Below are 23,043 nucleotides of genomic sequence, written 5' to 3' on the forward strand. Positions count from 1 at the left end.
ATGTTGCATTTGCTAATACCAGAAATTTTAGAGCAGCAATAGCGGTCAAATCAAGGAATATTATTTGGAAGAATTGAAGAAGAAAATAAAACAAAAAACAATACGTGTATTGATCAGAGGTCTTGATTAATAAGATCTCGCGTTGTTAGGATCAGATGACGCAAACCAACGAGAGAATCTGCGAGATCTGTGTTTTAAGGGGGTTCAACAGCACATGACCACATGTTCATTCCCTTCTGCGTAGCTACGCTAGAGTGTGTTCCGGAGCCTCGGCACACATTTTATTATCAAAAAAAAAACACAAAAAAAATATATAAAATAAATAAACACAAGGGAAGATTATTTTTTTGTAAGAAAAAGAAAAACTCGGTGAAGCAGGACTAACAAGTAACCCGTCGAAAATAGGACGAGATTTCGGAAGAGAAGGTCATTTTGTTCCATTTGATAACATTGTTGGAAAGGCGTGGGGTGATTTCATATTAATAGTTAACCGAGACATTTTATTAGTATTTTTTATTTGCTAACGTAGCAGGGTTTTTTTGTTGTCGATATCGCATCTGTTATTATTGTAACGTTAACTAGTCGTAGTTTAATACATATTGTAGCTACTAGTAACTTTTGTAATTTATTTCCTCCAGAAGGTAACGTTAGCTCGCTAGACACCAGGTAGCAGAATTAGCCAGCCGGCCCGCATTGCTTTTTTTGGGGCCTAAGTGCGAAGTAGTTAACGTCCAAAACATTTTTTTATTTTTTAGCAAGCAACAAATCTTCGGTGTCACAAGACACCATTTCACAGACGTTAGCCTGACAACGTAACGTGTTTACCCTCTCGTATTATTTAAAAAAACCAAAACCCCCGATCCGGTAGACATGAATCCAAGCGCCCCCAGTTACCCGATGGCCTCCCTCTACGTGGGCGACCTGCACCAGGATATCACCGAGGCCATGCTGTACGAGAAGTTCAGCCCCGCCGGGCCTATCCTCTCTATTCGGGTCTGCAGGGACATGATCACTCGTCGATCCCTCGGATATGCCTACGTTAACTTTCAACAACCAGCCGATGGTAACTATTGATGATTTTATTTTTTTTAAATAATAATACATCGTATTTAATCGTCATGGTAATGGAGTCACCAGTAAAAAAAAATAACATGACGTGGCTCAAACGTTCACGTTGCACCAAAAAATATGTCAATCCGGTGTGATGAATAACATTAGGTCTAGTACATAATCACGCGTCAACATTTGATTAACATGGTTTCAGTTCAGCAAGCTATGTAGGCCAACGAGTCTTTCACCGTACTAATTTGCTGTGGCGTTACATTGGGAGTATCGGCCGCATATGGTCTGCAATGGAGCGGTTTCCTTCAACCGCATTCTAATGGTACTGCTCCCGATATGTGTTTCTAGCTGAACGTGCCCTGGACACCATGAACTTCGACGTCATCAAAGGGAGACCCCTGCGTATCATGTGGTCTCAGCGTGACCCTTCCCTGAGGAAGAGTGGGGTGGGCAACATCTTCATCAAGAACCTGGACAAGTCCATTGACAACAAGGCCCTCTATGACACCTTCTCAGCGTTCGGAAACATCCTATCGTGCAAGGTAGGATGAGAGAGACGCTTTCTGGCTGTGTGTGGCTGCCATGTGCTGTGTTATTCAACCCCCCCCCCCCCTTCAGCAGTGTTGGTTGAAATGTGTGTTGAATTTTGAGTGTTGTTTCGGTACGCCTGATGGTTTTAAAACCCACTGCCTGTGCTCTCCGGTGTCCCTTCTCCCAGGTGGTTTGTGATGAGAATGGCTCAAAGGGCTATGGCTTTGTGCATTTTGAGACCCAGGAGGCTGCTGAAAGGGCCATTGAGAAAATGAACGGCATGCTGCTCAATGACAGAAAAGTGTAAGTGTGATCAGTCCTCGTGAACTCAGAGACGTAATCAATAATAGATGGGGGGCTGGTCAGCTGTCCACAGTTAAAATGCAACTATAACTTGAACCGTACAGAAATGTAACTGAGTTGTAAACGCGAACTGGTTTTCAATTTCAACTGGATTTAAAAGAATGGTTTGATTTTAAAGCAGGGGTTTGTTTTCGTGTGAGTCTTAACTTTAATCTTACTAACTCATGTTTTTTTTTGTTTGTTTCAAGTGTCAACTAATATAGAACTGTTGCTCTGTAGCCTTGTGCTTCTCTACTCACAGCTTTATCAAACTCAATCCTCTTCCCTGGGGGGTTTAGTCAAAATGGTGGTACAAACAAACACTAGCAAGCTCACCCCCCTCTGCAGAACAGGTAGCCCTTTCAACACACTATTCAACTCACAATATTATTTTATTAACATACCATAGGTTCGTCGGACGCTTCAAATCCCGCAAAGAGCGCGAGGCCGAGCTTGGAGCCAGAGCCAGAGAGTTCACCAACGTGTACATCAAGAACTTCGGAGAAGACATGGACGACGAGAAGCTGAGGGAGCTGTTCGGGAAATATGGTAAGTGTCTTACACATGTTGTTGTTCCACACCCGGGGATGTCTTCATTAGGACGCAGACGGCACCAAGCGAGGAGGGACCGACCTAATTCGTGTCCAATAACTAAATGTTTTGTCACGGCACTATAATGGAATCGAGCCCAGATTGTCGGATTTGTTCCTCGTGTTGTAAATGTCGGTTCCGTAGAGTTAGAATTTGATGGCGTTTTTGTGTTGGGTTCTACTGTTCCAGGACCGGCCCTGAGCATCAGGGTGATGACGGACGACAGCGGGAAGTCCCGGGGTTCGGCCGTCAGCTTTGAGAGGCACGAGGATGCTCAGAGGGTGAGTTGTACCGTACATTTCCTTATTATCGTTTATCTGGAGGTTAAATAGGGCTGCGTGTCCTGTACAAGACAGGGATTTTTAACCTCAACGGGACCACCTGTATCCGTTACGTTCTCAGGCTGTAGATGAGATGAACGGGAAGGATTTTAACGGCCGGCAGGTCTACGTGGGCCGGGCCCAGAAGAAGGAGAGCGCCAGACGGAGTTAAAACGCAAGTTTGAGCAGATGAAACAGGACCGTATGACCCGCTACCAGGGGGTCAACCTGTACGTCAAGAATCTGGACGACGGCCTCGACGACGAGCGTCTGAGGAAGGAGTTCTCTCCTTTCGGTACCATCACCAGCGCCAAGGTAACCTTCCTACAACCTTCTATACCTTCCTACAACCTTCTACACCCTACCTACAACCTTCTACACCCTACCTACAACCTTCTACACCCTACCTACAACCTTCTACACCCTACCTACAACCTTCTACACCCTACCTACAACCTTCTACACCCTACCTACAACCTTCTACACCTTCCTACAACCTTCTACACCTACCTACAACCTTCTACACCTTCCTGCAACCTTCTACACCTTCCTACACGCTTCCTACAACATTCTACACCTTCCTAAATCCTTCCTACAACCTTCTACACCTTCCTACAACCTTCTACACCTTCCTACAACCTTCTACACCTTCCTACACGCTTCTTACAACCTTCTACACCTTCCTAAGTCCTTCCTACAACCTTCTATACCATCCTACAACCTTCTACACCTTCCTACACGCTTCCTACCACCTTCTACACCTTCCTAAGTCAACATCACCCTTTGATTGAGCCATTACGGTAGTGTGGTGGTACGCTTGTTGCCTGTCTCTATATAGCGGTGTGGTCTATAGGCCCCTGTCTTTCTGGTTCAGAAACCCCTTTTATTTAATGTGCCTCTAGGTGATGATGGAAGGTGGTCGCAGCAAGGGCTTCGGCTTCGTATGCTTCTCCTCCCCGGAGGAGGCCACCAAGGCCGTGACGGAGATGAACGGGCGCATCGTGGCCACCAAGCCGCTGTACGTGGCGCTGGCTCAGAGGAAAGAGGAGCGCCAGGCTCACCTCACCAACCAGTACATGCAGAGGATGGCCACCGTCCGGCCCGTACCCAACCCAGTCCTCAACCCCTACCAGCCTGCCCCTCCCTCTGGGTACTTCATGGCTGCCATCCCCCAGACTCAGAACCGCGCTGCCTACTATTCCACCAATCAGCTGGCTCAGCTGAGACCAGGCCCACGCTGGGCCACCCAGGGCGTCAGACCACAACGTAATGAGCTACATTTTTTATTTTATTTTAGTCAACAGTTTCACTCCAGACTAGAACCCAATAGCTCTATCCAGGAAGTTGTTTGATGTTTTAATTGTCCGTTCTGCTTCCAGACTTCCAGAACATGCCCAACGCCATGCGTCCGTCCGCCCCCCGGCCGCAGACCTTCGGTGCCATGAGGCCCTCGTCCTCCCAGGTGCCACGAATGATGGCCGGCCAGAGAATGGGTGAGTTTACCTGGTTATCCCAGCCCTGCATGTTCCGTTATGGTTTTCATCTTGCTACTATTTACTCGATTTATACCGTCGGTTGAAGGATTTAAGCCTTGAGACATGGGGTGTGTGTGTGTCATTCAGAGAGCCTTTGAACGGGGGTATGGTAGTAGGTGCCAGGCGCACCGGTTTGTGTCAAGAACTGCAACGCTGCTGGGGTTTTCACGCTCAACAGTTTCCTGTGTGCATCAAGAATGGTCCACCACCCAAAGGACATCCAGCCAACTTGACACAGCTGTGGGGAAGCACTGGAGTCAACATGGGCCAGCATCTCTGTGGAACGCTTTCAACACCTTGTAGAGTCCATGCCCTGACAAATTGAGGCTGTTCTGAGGGCATGGGGAGGGGGGGGGTGCAACTCAATATTAGGAAGGTGTTCTTAATGTTTTGTACGCTCACCAGGCCTCGAAATATATGAATCTTGTCTCTTGGATGTTGACCCTCTCCCCTCTTTCTCCCCTCTTCCTCCTCTCTCCCCTCCTCCTCTTCCTCCTTCTCCAGCCACCCAGGCCCTGGGCCAGCGTCCTGCCGGTGCGGCGGCAGCTGCAGCCCCGGTGAGGATGCCTCAGTACAAGTATGCAGCGGGCGTGAGGAACCCCCAGCAGCACATGGCCAGCCAGCCCCAGGTGACCATGCAGCAGCCGGCTGTCCACGTCCAGGGACAGGAGCCTCTGACGGCCTCCATGCTGGCGGCTGCTCCTCCTCAGGAACAGAAGCAGATGTTGGGTGAGTCTATTTTTACTGACCTTCCCGTCTCCTACAGTTAAAGGTGCTTTCTCTGCAGTGGAAGGTCAGGAAAATGGCCGTAATATGTCTGTAGTAATAGTGCTAAAGGTGTTTTCTCTGCAGTGGAAGGTCAGGAAAATGTCTGTAGTAATAGTGAAATGATAGTTTCATAATGTTGCTTAACCCGGCGGTGTTGTGAATTGGCTGATTTTCGCCTGTTGATTTCTCCCGGTCATTTCCCGGTTGCTAAAATTCAAATATTTTGGGTAACTTTAGTTTTATGTGATAAAATAATCGGTCATTGTGTAGAGAATCATTTGTTCCGTCTAAAAGCGCTGTGAAATATCTTTTCAATAATAAAATATTGTCTTTTCGGTTATTTGAAGCTGGCGCAAAAAAACACAAAAGTAAAACACACAAAAAACAACAACTTGAGGAACGGGAAGTATAGAAATAGCAACGTAGATCATATCTACCTCTTCTTAGACTTGCTTTCAATGAGAATGCCAGATCTATAACGCCCATTTCTATGTGAATTTGGTCTGGTCGTCCAAAAAGTTACACACCATTTTGAAGCTTTTTTTTTTTTTTTTTTTTTTTTTTTGGACGATCAACATTTTCATGTGCTCTTTGTCAATGATGTAATCTGTAAAAATGTCTGAACTTATGAATGTCAGTGATTCTTATTTATTTTAAACTGAGACAAAGAGCCCAACCTATCCGTCACGAACCACTGAAGAAGGAGCATCTGTTGTTCTGTACTGCCGGCCCTGCTGAGCCTTTTTTCTGGGTCCGTTACTGATGCTGAACCCTCCCCTCCTCGTTCTCCAGGCGAGCGTCTGTTCCCTCTCATCCAAAACATGCACCCCAGTCTGGCTGGAAAGATCACCGGCATGCTGTTGGAGATAGACAACTCCGAGTTGCTCCACATGCTGGAGTCTCCCGAGTCTCTCCGCTCCAAGGTGGACGAGGCTGTTGCTGTGCTGCAGGCCCACCAGGCCAAGGAGTCCGCCCAGAAGCCCACCAACCCCGCCGGAGTCCCCAGCTAAGAGCCGGTAGGAACTATAGTTAGAATGTAAATGTTTTATTTAATCTGTTGTTTTTTTTAAGGTGTTACCTCGATGTTGGCATGCTACTAATGTTAACATGTGTTTGTTTGTTTCAGAGACGGTAATCCTTTAACTTGCTTCACCGAAGAAAATGGTAGAAAAAATTTAAACATGGAAAAAAACCTGAAAACTCTGAAAACATTGCAAAAATGAATAAAGTTTTTCTTTACAAAAAATGAATACAACATCTGCCGGGTCTAGAGAAGATTAATCTAGTCCTTGTTATTAAAAGTTACAAAAGTGGACAAACAACAACAAAAAAATAGCAAAAACTATCTTAATTATTGAAAAATGTTTGACAAATGTGACCATAAAAGACAAACATTCCATTCTTTTATTTCCTCTTCCTGTGTCAATACTCAGAATATCCGCTGTTGTGTTCAGAGATAGCTGAGTACTTTGAAAAGTCATTTGGATTGAAAACTGCTGAATAAAGATATCAAACACCTAAAATGGCCGCCTGTTTCCTTTGAGCTGGTGCACGAAGGTTCGTCTAACGGCAGGGTAGCCTAGTGGTTAGTGTGGTTAATCTGTCGTTCTGCCCCTGAACGGGCAGTTAACCCACTTTGAGCTGGTGCACGAAGGTTCGTCTCACCTCTTTGTAGATGGCATTCACATTATAGTCGGTCCAAAAGGCAGAATTATTACGACGAAGAGCTATAGGTTTCCCCCCCCACACTTTTTAGTGCACTGTAGTTGCTAATGGAAACGCTGACCTGTACTTTTGAGGTGATGGGTACTGCAGAGCACTGGCGTGGTGTAGCAGGAGCTGTGGTCTGCCACTGGGTGGCGCTGTTGAGGTGATGGGTACTGCAGAGCGCTGGCGTGACGTAGCAGGAGCTGTGGTCTGCCACTGGGTGGCGCTGTTGAGGTGATGAGTACTGTAGAGCAGTGGCGTAGCAGGAGCTGTGGGGTGGCGCTGTTGAGGTGATGGGTACTGCAGAGCGCTGGCGTAGCAGGAGCTGTGGTCTGCCACTAGGTGGCGCTGTAGTTTACAGTAATACTGGAGGTGACTCGTGAATGTGATGTACGGCTCCAGCTGATCACCAGTTGTCTTTACAACCTCCCAGATATGGTCTCTCTTAGTAAACCAATGAGAGTTTTCTTCTGAGGTGACCAGTGTAGCGGATGTGAAACGGCTAGCTTGGTTACCAGTGGTTCGCGCTAAATAGCGTTTCAATCGATGACGTCACTTGCTCTGAGACCTTGAAGTTGTAGTTCCCCTTGCTCTGCAAGGGCCGCGGCTTCTGTGGAGCGAAGGGTAACGATGCTTCGTGGGTGACTGTTGTTGATTTGTGCAGATGGTCCCTGGTTCGCGCCCCGGTACGGGCGAGGGGACGGTCTAACGTTATACTGTTACACCAGCAATGTTAAAGGCAGATGTGACTGGTCAACCTGTGATCTAACATCTGTGACCCTCCAGTACTCTGACTGGTCAACCTGTGATACGTGTATACATATAACAAGGTCCGTGACCCTAATATTAGTTCTGTCAAGGTCCATGACCCTAATATTAGTTCTGCCAAGGTCCATGACCCTAATATTAGTTCTGCCAAGGCCCATGACCCTGATATTAGTTCTGCCAAGGCCCATGACCCTGATATTAGTTTTGTCAAAGCCCATGACCCTAATATTAGTTCTGTCTCTGCCACAGTATTCCAGTCAACCATAATGCCCGTGACATATCTCTGTCATACTGCCAGACAGTATAATAGTCATACAAATATCTCTCCCTTATATTATCCTGCTTCTTCCCTGTGTTACCATTAGTTGCTGCCGGTCCATGCTGGCTGTCCTTACCTTAACCATCCAACCTCTGGGCCATGCTGGCTGTCCTTACCTTAACCATCCAACCGTCGGTCCATGCTGGCTGTCCTTACCTTAACCATCCAACCGTCGGTCCATGCTGGCTGTCCTTACCTTAACCATCCAACCGTCGGTCCATGCTGGCTGTCCTTACCTTAACCATCCAACTGTCGGTCCATGCTGTGCTGGCTGTCCTTACCTTAACCATCCAACCTCTGGGCCATGCTGGCTGTCCTTACCTTAACCATCCAACCTCTGGGCCATGCTGGCTGTCCTTACCTTAACCATCCAACCTCTGGGCCATGCTGGCTGTCCTTACCTTAACCATCCAACCTCTGGGCCATGCTGGCTGTCCTTACCTTAACCATCCAACCGTCGGTCCATGCTGTGCTGGCTGTCCTTACCTTAACCATCCAACCGCCGGTCCATGCTGTACTGGCTGTCCTTACCTTAACCATCCAACCGTCGGTCCATGCTGGCTGTCCTTACCTTAACCATCCAACCTCTGGGCCATGCTGGCTGTCCTTACCTTAACCATCCAACCGCCGGTCCATGCTGTACTGGCTGTCCTTACCTTAACCATCCAATCGTCGGTCCATGCTGTGCTGGCTGTCCTTACCTTAACCATCCAACCTTCGGTCCATGCTGTGCTGGCTGTCCTTACCTTAACCATCCAACCGTCGGTCCATGCTGGCTGTCCTTACCTTAACCATCCAACCTTCGGTCCATGCTGTGCTGGCTGTCCTTACCTTAACCATCCAACCGTCGGTCCATGCTGGCTGTCCTTACCTTAACCATCCAACCGTCGGTCCATGCTGGCTGTCCTTACCTTAACCATCCAACTGTCGGTCCATGCTGTGCTGGCTGTCCTTACCTTAACCATCCAACCTTCGGTCCATGCTGTGCTGGCTGTCCTTACCTTAACCATCCAACCTTCGGTCCATGCTGTGCTGGCTGTCCTTACCTTAACCATCCAACCTCTGGGCTGTGCTGGCTGTCCTTAACTTAACCATCCGACCGCCGGGCCGTGCTAGACACCAATATCACTAGCCGACAGCTAGACACCAATTTCCCTAGACAACTAGCCTACAGCTAGACACCAATTTCCCTAGACAACTAGCCTACAGCTAGACACCAATTTCCCTAGACAACTAGCCTACAGCTAGACACCAATTTCCCTAGACAACTAGCCTCCAGCTAGACACCAATTTCCCTAGACAACTAGCCTACAGCTAGACACCAATATCACTAGACAACTAGCCTACAGCTAGACACCAATTTCCCTAGACAACTAGCCTACAGCTAGACACCAATTTCCCTAGACAACTAGCCTACAGCTGGCTTCTTAAGGCTGATATGACAACGGCCAGTGACAGTGCAGGGCGCCAAATTCAAACAGAAATCTCAAAGTTAAAATTACTCAAACATGCAAGTATTTTACACCGTTTTAAAGATGAACTTGTTGTTAATCCCAGCACAGTGTCCGATTTCAAAAAAGGCTTTACAGCGAAAGCACACCAAACAATTGTTACATCACCACCAAGTCACAGAAAAATACAGCCATTTTTCCAGCCAAAGAGAGGAGTCACAAAAAGCAGAAAGAGAAAATTAATCACTAGCCTTTGATGATCTTCATCAGTTGACACTCATAGTACTTCATGTTACACAATACATGTATGTTTAGTCCGATAAAGTGCATATTTATATCCAAAAAGCTCAGTTTACATTGGCGTGTTACGTTCAGTATTGTTTTGCTTCCAAAACATCCAGTGATTTTGCAGAGAGCCACATCAATTTACAGAAATAATCATAATAAACATTGATAAAAGATACAAGTGTTAAACGTGGAATTTTAGATCCACTTCTCCTTAATGCAACCGCTGTGTCAGATTTCAGAAAGACTTTATGGAAAAAGCACACCATGCAATAATCTGGGTACGGTGCTCAGACACCAAAACAAGCCATACAGATTCCCGCCATGTTGTGGAGTCAGTAAAAGTCATAGCGTTATAAATATTCACTTACCTTTGATGATCTTCAACAGAATGCACTCCCAGGAATCCCAGTTCCACAATAAATGTTTGTTTTGTTCGATAAAGTCCATAATTTATGTCCAAATACCTCCTTTTTGTTTGCGCGTTTAGTTCACAAATCCAAATTCATGAGGCGCGATCACTAGGTCCAGACAAAGTCAAAAAAGTTCCGTTACAGTCCGTAGAAACATGTCAAACGATGTATAGAATCAATCTTCAGGATGTTTTTAACATAAATCTTCAATAATGTTCCAACCGGAGAATTCCTTTGTCTTTAGAAATGCAGTGGAACGCAGGTCGATCTCTCGGCCATGCACGTGACCAGCTCATGGCCTTCTGCCAGACCCCTTAGTCAAACAGCTCTCATTCGCCCCCACCTCACAGTAGAAGCCTCAAACAAGGTTCTAAAGACTGTTGACATCTAATACAAGCCTTAGGAAGTGCAATCAGACCAAATTTACACTATCTTGGATAGGCAAAGAGTTGAAAACCTACAAGCCTCAGATTTCCCACTTCCTGGTTGGATTTGTTCTCAGGTTTTCGCCTGCCATATGAGTTCTGTTATACTCACAGACATCATTCAAACAGTTTTAGAAACGTCAGTGTTTTCTATCCATTACTACTAATAATATGCAAATCTTAGCTTCTGGGCCTGAGAAGCAGGCAGTTTACTCTGGGCATCTTATTCATCCAAGCTACTCAATACTGCCCCTAAGCCATAAGAAGCTAGACACCAATATCACTAGACAACTAGCCTACAGCTAGACACCAATATCACTAGACAACTAGCCTACAGCTAGACACCAATATCACTGGACAACTAGCCTACAGCTAGACACCAATATCACTGGACAACTAGTCTACAGCTAGACACCAATATCACTAGACAACTAGCCTACAGCTAGACACCAATATCACTAGACAACTAGCCTACAGCTAGACACCAATATCACTAGACAACTAGCCTACAGCTAGACACCAATATCACTAGACAACTAGCCTACAGCTAGACACCAATATCACTAGACAACTAGCCTACAGCTAGACACCAATATCACTAGACAACTAGCCTACAGCTAGACACCAATATCACTAGACAACTAGCCAACAGCTAGACACCAATATCACTAGACAACTAGCCTACAGCTAGAAACCAATATCACTAGACAACTAGCCTACAGCTGGACACCAATATCACTAGACAACTAGCCTACAGCTGGACACCAATATCACTAGACAACTAGCCTACAGCTAGACACCAATATCACTAGACACCAATATCACTAGAAAACTAGCCTACAGCTAGACACCAACATCACTAGACAACTAGCCTACAGCTAGACACCATCACTAGACAAGTAGCCTACAGCTAGACACCAATATCACTAGACAACTAGCCTACAGCTGGACACCAATATCACTAGACAACTAGCCAACAGCTAGACACCAATATCACTAGACAAGTAGCCTACAGCTAGACACCAACATCACTAGACATCTAGCCAACAGCTAGACACCAATATCACTAGACAACTAGCCTACAGCTAGACACCAATGCGCATCCAATATGTAATGACAGTAGGTCATATGTAATGACAGTAGGTCTATAAGGCAACTTTTTTGTTTAGAGGCATTTGATTTTGCAGTGACATTGGCCTACATTATTGAGGGTTTGTTGTTCCCATGAGAACTGTTTTCAATGGAGAAACAGAAACATGTTACGTAGCCATAGTAACACTGACAGGCCATTTCCAGACATATCCAGGATTCATACAGGCTTTTAAGTTCAATTTTCTAATTCAATTGTTAAATGCTTCATAATGACAAAACACTGATTCCGTAAGGAAAATTGTGTTTTTTATGTCATGATCTGCGAAGACTCCAAGCATTAACTCATGAATTATGGACAACTCATGAACTAGGGTGTAAAACATGTTTTGATTCAACTCCTGTATTATACTGAATGTAGGCTACCTGTTCTACTTGTGTTCATGCGTGTAATATTGCCTCTGCTGTGTGAGTGTAAGCTACCTGTTCTACTTGTGTTCATGCGTGTAATATTGCCTCTGCTGTGTGAGTGTAGGCTACCTGTTCTACTTGTGTTCATGCGTGTAATATTGCCTCTGCTGTGTGAGTGTAGGCTACCTGTTCTACTTGTGTTCATGCGTGTAATATTGCCTCTGCTGTGTGAGTGTAGGCTACCTGTTCTACTTGTGTTCATGCGTGTAATATTGCCTCTGCTGTGTGAGTGTAGGCTACCTGCCCCATTTCTGGGGTCCTGACTTTTCAGGCTAAAAACAAAGGTCAGTTTGTCATCAACTAAGGCCTAATCAATGGTAATCTGTTCATGTAGGCCTAATCAATGGTAATCTGTTCATGTAGGCCTAATCAATGGTAACCTGTTCATGTAGGCCTAATCAATGGTAACCTGTTCATGTAGGCCTAATCAATGGTAACCTGTTCATGTAGGCCTAATCAATGGTAACCTGTTCATGTAGGCCTAATCAATGGTAACCTGTTCATGTAGGCCTAATCAATGGTAACCTGTTCATGTAGGCCTAATCAATGGTAACCTGTTCATGTAGGCCTAATCAATGGTAACCTGTTCATGTAGGCCTAATCAATGGTAACCTGTTCATGTAGGCCTAAGCAATGGTAACCTGTTCATGTAGGCCTAATCAATGGTAACCTGTTCATGTAGGCCTAATCAATGGTAACCTGTTCATGTAGGCCTAATCAATGGTAACCTGTTCATGTAGGCCTAATCAATGGTAACCTGTTCATGTAGGCCTAATCAATGGTAACGTGTTCATGTAGGCCTAATCAATGGTAACCTGTTCATGTAGGCCTAATCAATGGTAACCTGTTCATGTAGGCCTAATCAATGGTAACCTGTTCATGTAGGCCTAATCAATGGTAACCTGTTCATGTAGGCCTAATCAATTGTAATCTATTCATGTAGGCCTCATCCATTCTGTTACCAACATGGGACTCTATTCAAGGTTGTTGTGAACAGAGATCGTCCAACCCTGAATAGCAGCCTCCTCCACTGTTTAAATGCCCAAACACACTGCCCATCAGGACACGCAGCCCTGTCAGCTCATCAACCACACTGTGTCTCTGGAGAAGGAAGGCTGCCCAACGTGCCTAGTCGTTCAAACCCCTATCTGCCCTGGCCACTGCGTCACCATGGTACAATGAACACAGTGGTTTAGTATCATCTGGTACTACACAGTGGTTTAGTATCATCTGGTTCTACACAGTGGGTTAGTATCATCTGGTACTATACAGTGGTTTAGTATCATCTGGTACTATACAGTGGGTTAGTATCATCTGGTACTACACAGTGGGTTAGTATCATCTGGTACTACACAGTGGGTTAGTATCATCTGGTACTACACAGTGGGTTAGTATCATCTGGTACTACACAGTGGGTTAGTATCATCTGAATGTACTATACAGTGGTTTAGTATCATCTGGTACTACACAGTGGGTTAGTATCATCTGGTACTATACAGTGGGTTAGTATCATCTGGTACTATACAGTGGGTTAGTATCATCTGGTACTATACAGTGGGTTAGTATCATCTGGTACTATACAGTGGGTTAGTATCATCTGAATGTGCTATACAGTGGGTTAGTATCATCTGGTACTATACAGTGGGTTAGTATCATCTGGTACTATACAGTGGGTTAGTATCATCTGGTACTATACAGTGGGTTAGTATCATCTGAATGTGCTATACAGTGGTTTAGTATCATCTGGTACTATACAGTGGGTTAGTATCATCTGAATGTGCTATACAGTGGGTTAGTATCATCTGAATGTGCTATACAGGGGGTTAGTATCATCTGAATGTGCTATACAGTGGTTTAGTATCATCTGAATGTGCTAAACAGTGGTTTAGTATCATCTGGTACTATACAGTGGTTTAGTATCATCTGGTACTATACAGTGGTTTAGTATCATCTGGTACTATACAGTGGGTTAGTATCATCTGGTACTATACAGTGGGTTAGTATCATCTGAATGTGCTATACAGTGGGTTAGTATCATCTGAATGTGCTATACAGTGGGTTAGTATCATCTGAATGTGCTATACAGTGGGTTAGTATCATCTGAATGTGCTATACAGTGGGTTAGTATCATCTGAATGTGCTATACAGTGGGTTAGTATCATCTGAATGTGCTATACAGTGGGTTAGTATCATCTGAATGTGCTATACAGTGGGTTAGTATCATCTGAATGTGCTATACAGTGGGTTAGTATCATCTGAATGTGCTATACAGTGGGTTAGTATCATCTGAATGTGCTATACAGTGGGTTAGTATCATCTGAATGTGCTATACAGTGGGTTAGTATCATCTGAATGTGCTATACAGTGGGTTAGTATCATCTGGTACTATACAGTGATTTAGTATCATCTGGTACTATACAGTGGTTTAGTATCATCTGGTACTATACAGTGGTTTAGTATCATCTGGTACTATACAGTGGTTTAGTATCATCTGAATGTGCTATACAGTGGTTTAGTATCATCTGAATGTGCTATACAGTGGTTTAGTATCATCTGAATGTGCTATACAGTGGGTTAGTATCATCTGAATGTGCTATACAGTGGGTTAGTATCATCTGGGACTATACAGTGGTTTAGTATCATCTGAATGTGCTATACAGTGGTTTAGTATCATCTGAATGTGCTATACAGTGGTTTAGTATCATCTGAATGTGCTATACAGTGGTTTAGTATCATCTGAATGTGCTATACAGTGGGTTAGTATCATCTGAATGTGCTATACAGTGGGTTAGTATCATCTGGTACTATACAGTGATTTAGTATCATCTGGTACTATACAGTGGTTTAGTATCATCTGGTACTATACAGTGGTTTAGTATCATCTGGTACTATACAGTGGTTTAGTATCATCTGAATGTGCTATACAGTGGTTTAGTATCATCTGAATGTGCTATACAGTGGTTTAGTATCATCTGAATGTGCTATACAGTGGGTTAGTATCATCTGAATGTGCTATACAATGGGTTAGTATCATCTGGGACTATACAGTGGTTTAGTATCATCTGAATGTGCTATACAGTGGTTTAGTATCATCTGAATGTGCTATACAGTGGTTTAGTATCATCTGGTGCTATACAGTGGGTTAGTATCATCTGAATGTGCTATACAGTGGGTTAGTATCTGAATGAGCTATACAGTGGGTTAGTCTCATCTGAATGTGCTATACAGTGGGTTAGTATCATCTGAATGTGCTATACAGTGGGTTAGTCTCATCTGAATGTGCTATACAGTGGGTTAGTCTCATCTGAATGTGCTATACAGTGGCCTAATTCGTGTAGGCCTAATCAATGGTAACCTGTTCGTGTAGGCCTAATCAATGGTAATCTGTTCGTGTAGGCCTAATCAATGGTAATCTGTTCGTGTAGGCCTAATCAATGGTAACCTGTTCGTGTAGGCCTAATCAATGGTAACCTGTTCGTGTAGGCCTAATCAATGGTAACCTGTTCATGTAGGCCTCATCCATTCTGTTACCAACATGGGACTCTATTCAAGGTTGTTGTGAACAGAGAGCGTCCAACCCTGAATAGCAGCCTCCTCCACTGTTTAAATGCCCAAACACACTGCCCATCAGGACACGCAGCCCTGTCAGCTCATCAACCACACTGTGTCTCTGGAGAAGGAAGGCTGCCCAACGTGCCTAGTCATTCAAACCCCTATCTGCCCTGGCCACTGCGTCACCATGGTACAATGAACACAGTGGTTTAGTATCATCTGAATGTGCTATACAGTGGGTTAGTATCATCTGAATGTGCTATACAGTGGGTTAGTATCATCTGGTACTATACAGTGATTTAGTATCATCTGAATGTGCTATACAGTGGGTTAGTATCATCTGAATGTGCTATACAGTGGGTTAGTATCATCTGAATGTGCTATACAGTGGGTTAGTATCATCTGAATGTGCTATACAGTGGTTTAGTATCATCTGAATGTGCTATACAGTGGTTTAGTATCATCTGAATGTGCTATACAGTGGTTTAGTATCATCTGAATGTGCTATACAGTGGGTTAGTATCATCTGAATGTGCTATACAGTGGGTTAGTATCATCTGAATGTGCTATACAGTGGGTTAGTATCATCTGAATGTGCTATACAGTGGGTTAGTATCATCTGAATGTGTTATACAGTGGGTTAGTATCATCTGAATGTGCTATACAGTGGGTTAGTATCATCTGAATGTGCTATACAGTGGTTTAGTATCATCTGAATGTGCTATACAGTGGTTTAGTATCATCTGAATGTGCTATACAGTGGGTTAGTATCATCTGAATGTGCTATACAGTGGGTTAGTATCATCTGAATGTGCTATACAGTGGGTTAGTATCATCTGAATGTGCTATACAGTGGGTTAGTATCATCTGAATGTGCTATACAGTGGGTTAGTATCATCTGAATGTGCTATACAGTGGGTTAGTATCATCTGAATGTGCTATACAGTGGGTTAGTATCATCTGAATGTGCTATACAGTGGGTTAGTATCATCTGAATGTGCTATACAGTGGGTTAGTATCATCTGAATGTGCTATACAGTGGGTTAGTATCATCTGAATGTGCTATACAGTGGGTTAGTATCATCTGAATGTGCTATACAGTGGGTTAGTATCATCTGAATGTGCTATACAGTGGGTTAGTATCATCTGAATGTGCTATACAGTGGGTTAGTATCATCTGAATGTGCTATACAGTGGGTTAGTATCATCTGAATGTGCTATACAGTGGGTTAGTATCATCTGAATGTGCTATACAGTGGGTTAGTATCATCTGAATGTGCTATACAGTGGGTTAGTATCATCTGAATGTGCTATACAGTGGGTTAGTATCATCTGAATGTGCTATACAGTGGGTTAGTATCATCTGAATGTGCTATACATCACACTCCTATGTAACGACATCACCCTCCTATGTAACGACATCACCCTCCTATGTAACGACATCACCCTCCTATGTAACGACATCACCCTCCTATGTAACGACATCACCCTCCTATGTAACGACATCACCCTCCTATGTAACGACATCACCCTCCTATGTAACGACATCACCCTCCTATGTAACGACATCACCCTCCTATGTAACGACATCACCCTCCTATGTAACGACATCACCCTCCCATGTAACGACATCACCCTCCCATGTAACGACATCACCCTCCCATGTAACGACATCACCCTCCCATGTAACGACATCACCCTCCCATGTAACGACATCACCCTCCCATGTAACGACATCACCCTCCCATGTAACGACATCACCCTCCCATGTAATGACATGTTATATTACACCCTCCTATGTAATGACATCACCCTCCTATGTAATGACATGTTATATTACACCCTCCTATGTAATGACATCACCCTCCTATGTAATGACATGTTATATTACACCCTCCTATGTAATGACATCACCCTCCTATGTAATGACATCACCCTCCCATGTAATGACATCACCCTCCCATGTAATGATATCACCCTCCTATGTAATGACATCACCCTCCTATGTAATGATATGTTATATTACACCCTCCTATGTAATGACATGTTATATTACACCCTCCTATGTAATGACATGTTATATTACACCCTCCTATGTAATGACATGTTATATTACACCCTCCTATGTAATGACATCACCCTCCTATGTAACGACATCACCCTCCTATGTAATGACATCACCCTCCTATGTAATGACATGTTATATTACACCCTCCTATGTAATGACATCACCCTCCTATGTAATGACATCACCCTCCTATGTAATGACATCACCCTCCTATGTAATGATATGTTATATTACACCCTCCTGTGTAATGACATTACATACATTACATTTAAGTCATTTAGCAGACGCTCTTATCCAGAGCGACTTACAAATGACATCACCCTCCTATGTAATGACATGTTATATTACACCCTCCTATGTAATGACATGTTATATTACACCCTCCTATGTAATGACATGTTATATTACACCCTCCTATGTAATGACATCACCCTCCTATGTAATGACATCACCCTCCTATGTAATGACATGTTATATTACACCCTCCTATGTAATGACATCACCCTCCTATGTAATGACATGTTATATTACACCCTCCTATGTAATGACATCACCCTCCTATGTAATGACATGTTATATTACACCCTCCTATGTAATGACATCACCCTCCTATGTAATGACATCACCCTCCTATGTAATGACATGTTATATTACACCCTCCTATGTAATGACATCACCCTCCTATGTAATGACATGTTATATTACACCCTCCTATGTAATGACATCACCCTCCTATGTAATGACATGTTATATTACTCAAACTGAACTCAAATTTCATTAGGTACTACAGACATGGGCTTGTAGGTTGTATTGTGAATGTACTTGTACTCCTATTGGGATCTGAATAAACTGGCTCTATCTCTGACCACTTTCAGTCTCCTCTTTTTTAAAGGGACTCTGGGAGAGAATGGGAACAAAAGAGGAGAAAGAGCGATCTCAAATATCCACATGATCAATTTATTGAAGGAAAGAAGTCCATGTTATTATATATATATATTATAATAAAGCTGCAATACAAGCCCAACACACACAGCGCAATGCAGAATAGGGCTGTGTACAACACAGTATGTCATGTATTGTATATAAAAAAAGCAAGGCATGTACTCTTCACATTTTAACTACAACACTTAACAATACATTTTTTAACCCCCTTTTTCCTCCCCAATTTTGTGATATCCAATTGCGATCTTGTCTCGTTGCCTCTCCCGAGCCTGTTGGGGAGTTGCATCAAAGGCTCCTCCGAAACATGACCAGCCAAACCGCACTCCTTAACACCCGCAAGCTTAACCCGGAAGCTAGCTGCCCCAACGTGTCGGAGGAAACGCCGTCCACTGGAACCGAAGTCAGCTTGCAGGCGCCTGGGCCGCCACAAGGAGTCGCTAGAGCGTGATGAGCCAAGTAAATCCCCCCCTTGGTCAAACCCTCCCTTAACCCGGACAATGCTGGGAAAATTGTTTGTCGCGGCCGGTTATGGCACAGCCTGGAATCAAACCCGGGTCTGTAGTGACGACCACTGCGCCACTCGGGAGGCCCGTGATGGCATCTTTTTTAACAAAGAAAAGAACAAGGCCGCACACTGTTAAAGCTCCCAACAATGTTTCGATACGATAATTTTAACCAGGAGTTGATAGGAGTTATACATAGTGCAGGGAAGATTAGTGGTTAGAGTGTAGAGGTGGTAGGTACCCTAGTGGTTAGAGTGTAGAGGGGGCAGGGTAGCCTAGTGGTTAGAGTGTAGAGGGGGCAGGGTAGCCTAGTGGTTAGAGTGTAGAGGGGGCAGGGTAGCCTAGTGGTTAGAGTGTAGAGGTGGTAGGTACCCTAGTGGTTAGAGTGTAGAGGAGGCAGGGTAGCCTAGTGGTTAGAGTGTAGGGGCGGCAGGGTAGCCTAGTGGTTAGAGTGTAGAGGGGGCAGGGTAGCCTAGTGGTTAGAGTGTAGAGGGGGCAGGGTAGCATAGTGGTTAGAGTGTAGGGGCGGCAGGGTAGCATAGTGGTTAGAGTGTAGGGGCGGCAGGGTAGCCTAATGGTTAGAGCGTTGGACTAGTAACCGAAAGGTTTCATGTTCAAATCCCCGAGCTGACAAGGTACAAATCTGTTGTTCTGCCCCTGAACAGGCAGTTAACCCACTGTTCCCAGGCCGTCATTGAAAATAAGAATTTGTTCTTAACTGACTTGCCTGGTTAAATAAAGGTAAAAAATAAAAAATACAGATACAGTTCTTTTCCCTGCATCTGTCCTACCTGGAGCCTTCTACTACACTGTCAGTCATGGTCATAGTGTTGGTGACCTGACTCTGCTCCTCGGCACCCATGAGCTTGTTGACGCAGGGGAAGGCCAGAGTGTCCTTCGCTCCCTTTCTCATGAACACATAGAGTAGGGGATCCACAAGGGGGCTGAATCTCTCAAAGAGCGTCCCAATCTCTACATTGTTATGGCCTGTTACCCCTGCTATCAGATATTGTATGATGAGGGGTAGGAACAGGACTGTGTAATTGCCCAGCACAAGGGCCAGGGTACCAATAATCCGTCTCTGTTCGACAGCTGGCACAGAGAGGGAGACGGACAGAGCTTTCAACGTGCCCACGAGGAAGAATATGAGCAATGGGAAGGGTATGAGGAGGGTAACTGCAAACAGAATCAGTTTCGTCCCGAAAGTCGGCGTGAGGTACAACATGGAGATTTGGATGAAAGGGATAACCCAGATAACGGAGGACATTATGAGCGAGTATTTGATGTTACGACGAAAACGGTACCAGAGAGGAAATGCAATCACAAGATATCTCTCCAGAGCAACACATACCATGAAACCAATGCTCGCACTGATACCAAAGAATTCAATAAATATTACAATCATATTCCAGGTACCAGACAGGTTGAATGGCCTCGTGCAGATCTGAATGAGATCTGCAATAAGAAGGTTGATAACATAGACTGGAGCGATGTGATCAGCTCTGATCAGGAAGTACATGGCATAAATGGACAGACAGATCAGAGGAAAACCGATGGAGAATGTTGTCCACTGTACGACGGTTTCAATGACGCTCCAATTGGACGGGATGTCGTCCGTGACATTGTAGAGGTTTGCTCCAGCCATCCTTGATGGTGCTTGTTGTTGCAGGAACTAGCGAATGGCAGGGTTCTTCAGATTCCAGATTCCAAGGTCCTTAATATCTTCCTGTCGTGCGCCTACACTCGGGGGGGGAGAGTGAAATAGCTGGTGTTTTACTCTATAACATCTAAGATCCCAGTCATGATTCTTTAAAACAGGTCTAGTTTTGAGCTCAATTAATGCATCTTTACTCTAAATCTAAAAGCATTTCCCTTCCTTCTAAAGAAACAGGAAGTATGCTCAATATAGGTCTACGTTGTGCATATTTTTAGTGAAACTGAACATGTAATACAACAACGACCTGTCAAAGTGCAATGTCTATAGACATTAACATTCTTACTTTGTGTAAATGTCAGGATACCTTAAAACATCTCTTTTTATGCAATTAACTCATCAATTGAGCCGTTACCACATTTTTTAAATGAATATCATATGATAGAAAAAACTAAGTCATCACTGTGTATTTCAGTGTTTAACACGTGAAGCACAAGAGCAGTTCAAATAGCCATTGAGCAACCATGTGGAATCTACAGTATTGTCTCACCTGGTGGTTCAATTAGATTAACAGGCGTTGGTCTTGTAGCCTATCAACTCAGCGTTGGTCTTGTAGCCTATCAACTCAGCGTTGGTCTTGTAGCCTATCAACTCAGCGTTGGTCTTGTAGCCTATCAACTCAGCGTTGGTCTTGTAGCCTATCAACTCAGCGTTGGTCTTGTAGCCTATCAACTCAGCGTTGGTCTTGTAGCCTATCAACTCAGCGTTGGTCTTGTAGCCTATCAACTCAGCGTTGGTCTTGTAGCCTATCAACTCAGCGTTGGTCTTGTAGCCTATCAACTCAGCGTTGGTCTTGTAGCCTATCAACTCAGCGTTGGTCTTGTAGCCTATCAACTCAGCGTTGGTCTTGTAGCCTATCAACTCAGCGTTGGTCTTGTAGCCTATCAACTCAGCGTTGGTCTTGTAGCCTATCAACTCAGCGTTGTCTTGTAGCCTATCAATTCAGCATTGGTCTTGTAGCCTATCAACTCAGCGTTGGTCTTGTAGCCTATCAACTCAGCGTTGGTCTTGTAGCCTATCAACTCAGCGTTGGTCTTGTAGCCTATCAACTCAGCGTTGGTCTTGTAGCCTATCAACTCAGCGTTGGTCTTGTAGCCTATCAACTCAGCGTTGGTCTTGTAGCCTATCACCTCAGCGTTGGTCTTGTAGCCTATCAACTCAACTAATTATCAGGAGGTGTAAATACAAGTTAGAAACATTACATTTTGTTTTACAGCACAGATACAGATACTCACAGATACTCACAGATACAGCACATATACTCACAGATACAGCACAGATACAGCACAGATACTCACAGATACTCACAGATACAGCACAGATACTCACAGATACAGCACAGATACTCACAGATACAGCACAGATACTCACAGATACTCACAGATACAGCACATATACTCACAGGTACTCACAGATACAGCACAGATACTCACATATACTCACAGATACAGATACAGATACAGCACAGGTACTCACAGATACAGATACAGCACAGATACTCACAGATACTCACGGTGCACACCCAGTGACAATACAGCATGTACGTCTGAGCCTTAAATACTGTGAGACAGGAAGTCCAACACTCCAGGATGTCAAAATTCATTGCACAATTTGTGTTACTGTAGCATTTGTCAGTCTTCGATAGCTGATTGGTCAGGGAGATCATATGACATCACTACCAGTGGTTAAAAGATCCCAGATCTGATCCGTTCCACACTAAGTTTCTACTTCGATGTATTTCAGAGTGACAACAGGAACGTGACATCTGATCCCAGACCTGATCCATTCCACACTAAGTTTCTACTTCGATGTATTTCAGAGTGACAACAGGAACGTGACATCTGATCCCAGACCTGATCCATTCCACACTAAGTTTCTACTTCGATGTATTTCAGAGTGACAACAGGAACGTGACATCTGATCCCAGACCTGATCCATTCCACACTAAGTTTCTACTTCGATGTATTTCAGAGTGACAACAGGAACGTGACATCTGATCCCAGACCTGATCCATTCCACACTAAGTTTCTACTTCGATGTATTTCAGAGTGACAACAGGAACGTGACATCTGATCCCAGACCTGATCCATTCCACACTAAGTTTCTACTTCGATGTATTTCAGAGTGACAACAGGAACGTGACATCTGATCCCAGACCTGATCCATTCCACACTAAGTTTCTACTTC

The 23,043-nt window shown here is 44.3% G+C and overlaps 1 protein-coding gene, 1 non-coding gene and 1 pseudogene across 2 annotated transcripts; 2 read left to right on the forward strand and 1 right to left on the reverse strand.

Annotated features, from left to right (window-relative positions):
* The first annotated feature begins 210 nt into the window (after nucleotides 1-210).
* On the forward strand, nucleotides 211-6,672 carry LOC135529105 (polyadenylate-binding protein 1A-like; annotated as a pseudogene).
* Nucleotides 5,738-5,819, forward strand: LOC135529109 (small nucleolar RNA SNORD72). Its single transcript, XR_010453654.1, has one exon. It is a non-coding gene; the product is annotated as a small nucleolar RNA SNORD72 (small nucleolar RNA).
* Nucleotides 6,673-18,633: 11,961 nt separating the features above from the next.
* On the reverse strand, nucleotides 18,634-22,419 carry LOC135529106 (G-protein coupled receptor 4-like). The gene is made up of 3 exons (XM_064958002.1): nucleotides 22,360-22,419; nucleotides 21,347-22,018; nucleotides 18,634-20,879 (listed from the first exon to the last, which is right to left on the reverse strand). Exon 3 carries the CDS (start codon nucleotides 20,785-20,787, stop codon nucleotides 19,930-19,932), a length of 858 nt encoding a protein of 285 aa, XP_064814074.1. The 5' UTR covers nucleotides 20,788-20,879; nucleotides 21,347-22,018; nucleotides 22,360-22,419; the 3' UTR covers nucleotides 18,634-19,929.
* Nucleotides 22,420-23,043: the final 624 nt, after the last annotated feature.

The sequence above is a fragment of the Oncorhynchus masou genome, unplaced genomic scaffold, assembly GCF_036934945.1.
Source record: "Oncorhynchus masou masou isolate Uvic2021 unplaced genomic scaffold, UVic_Omas_1.1 unplaced_scaffold_1097, whole genome shotgun sequence".
Classification (NCBI taxonomy): Eukaryota; Metazoa; Chordata; class Actinopteri; order Salmoniformes; family Salmonidae; genus Oncorhynchus; species Oncorhynchus masou.

Excerpts from the sequence above, each read along its gene's own strand:
- LOC135529106 (XM_064958002.1), bottom strand. The coding sequence starts at position 20,787 with ATGGCTGGAGCAAACCTCTACAATGTCACGGACGACATCCCGTCCAAT.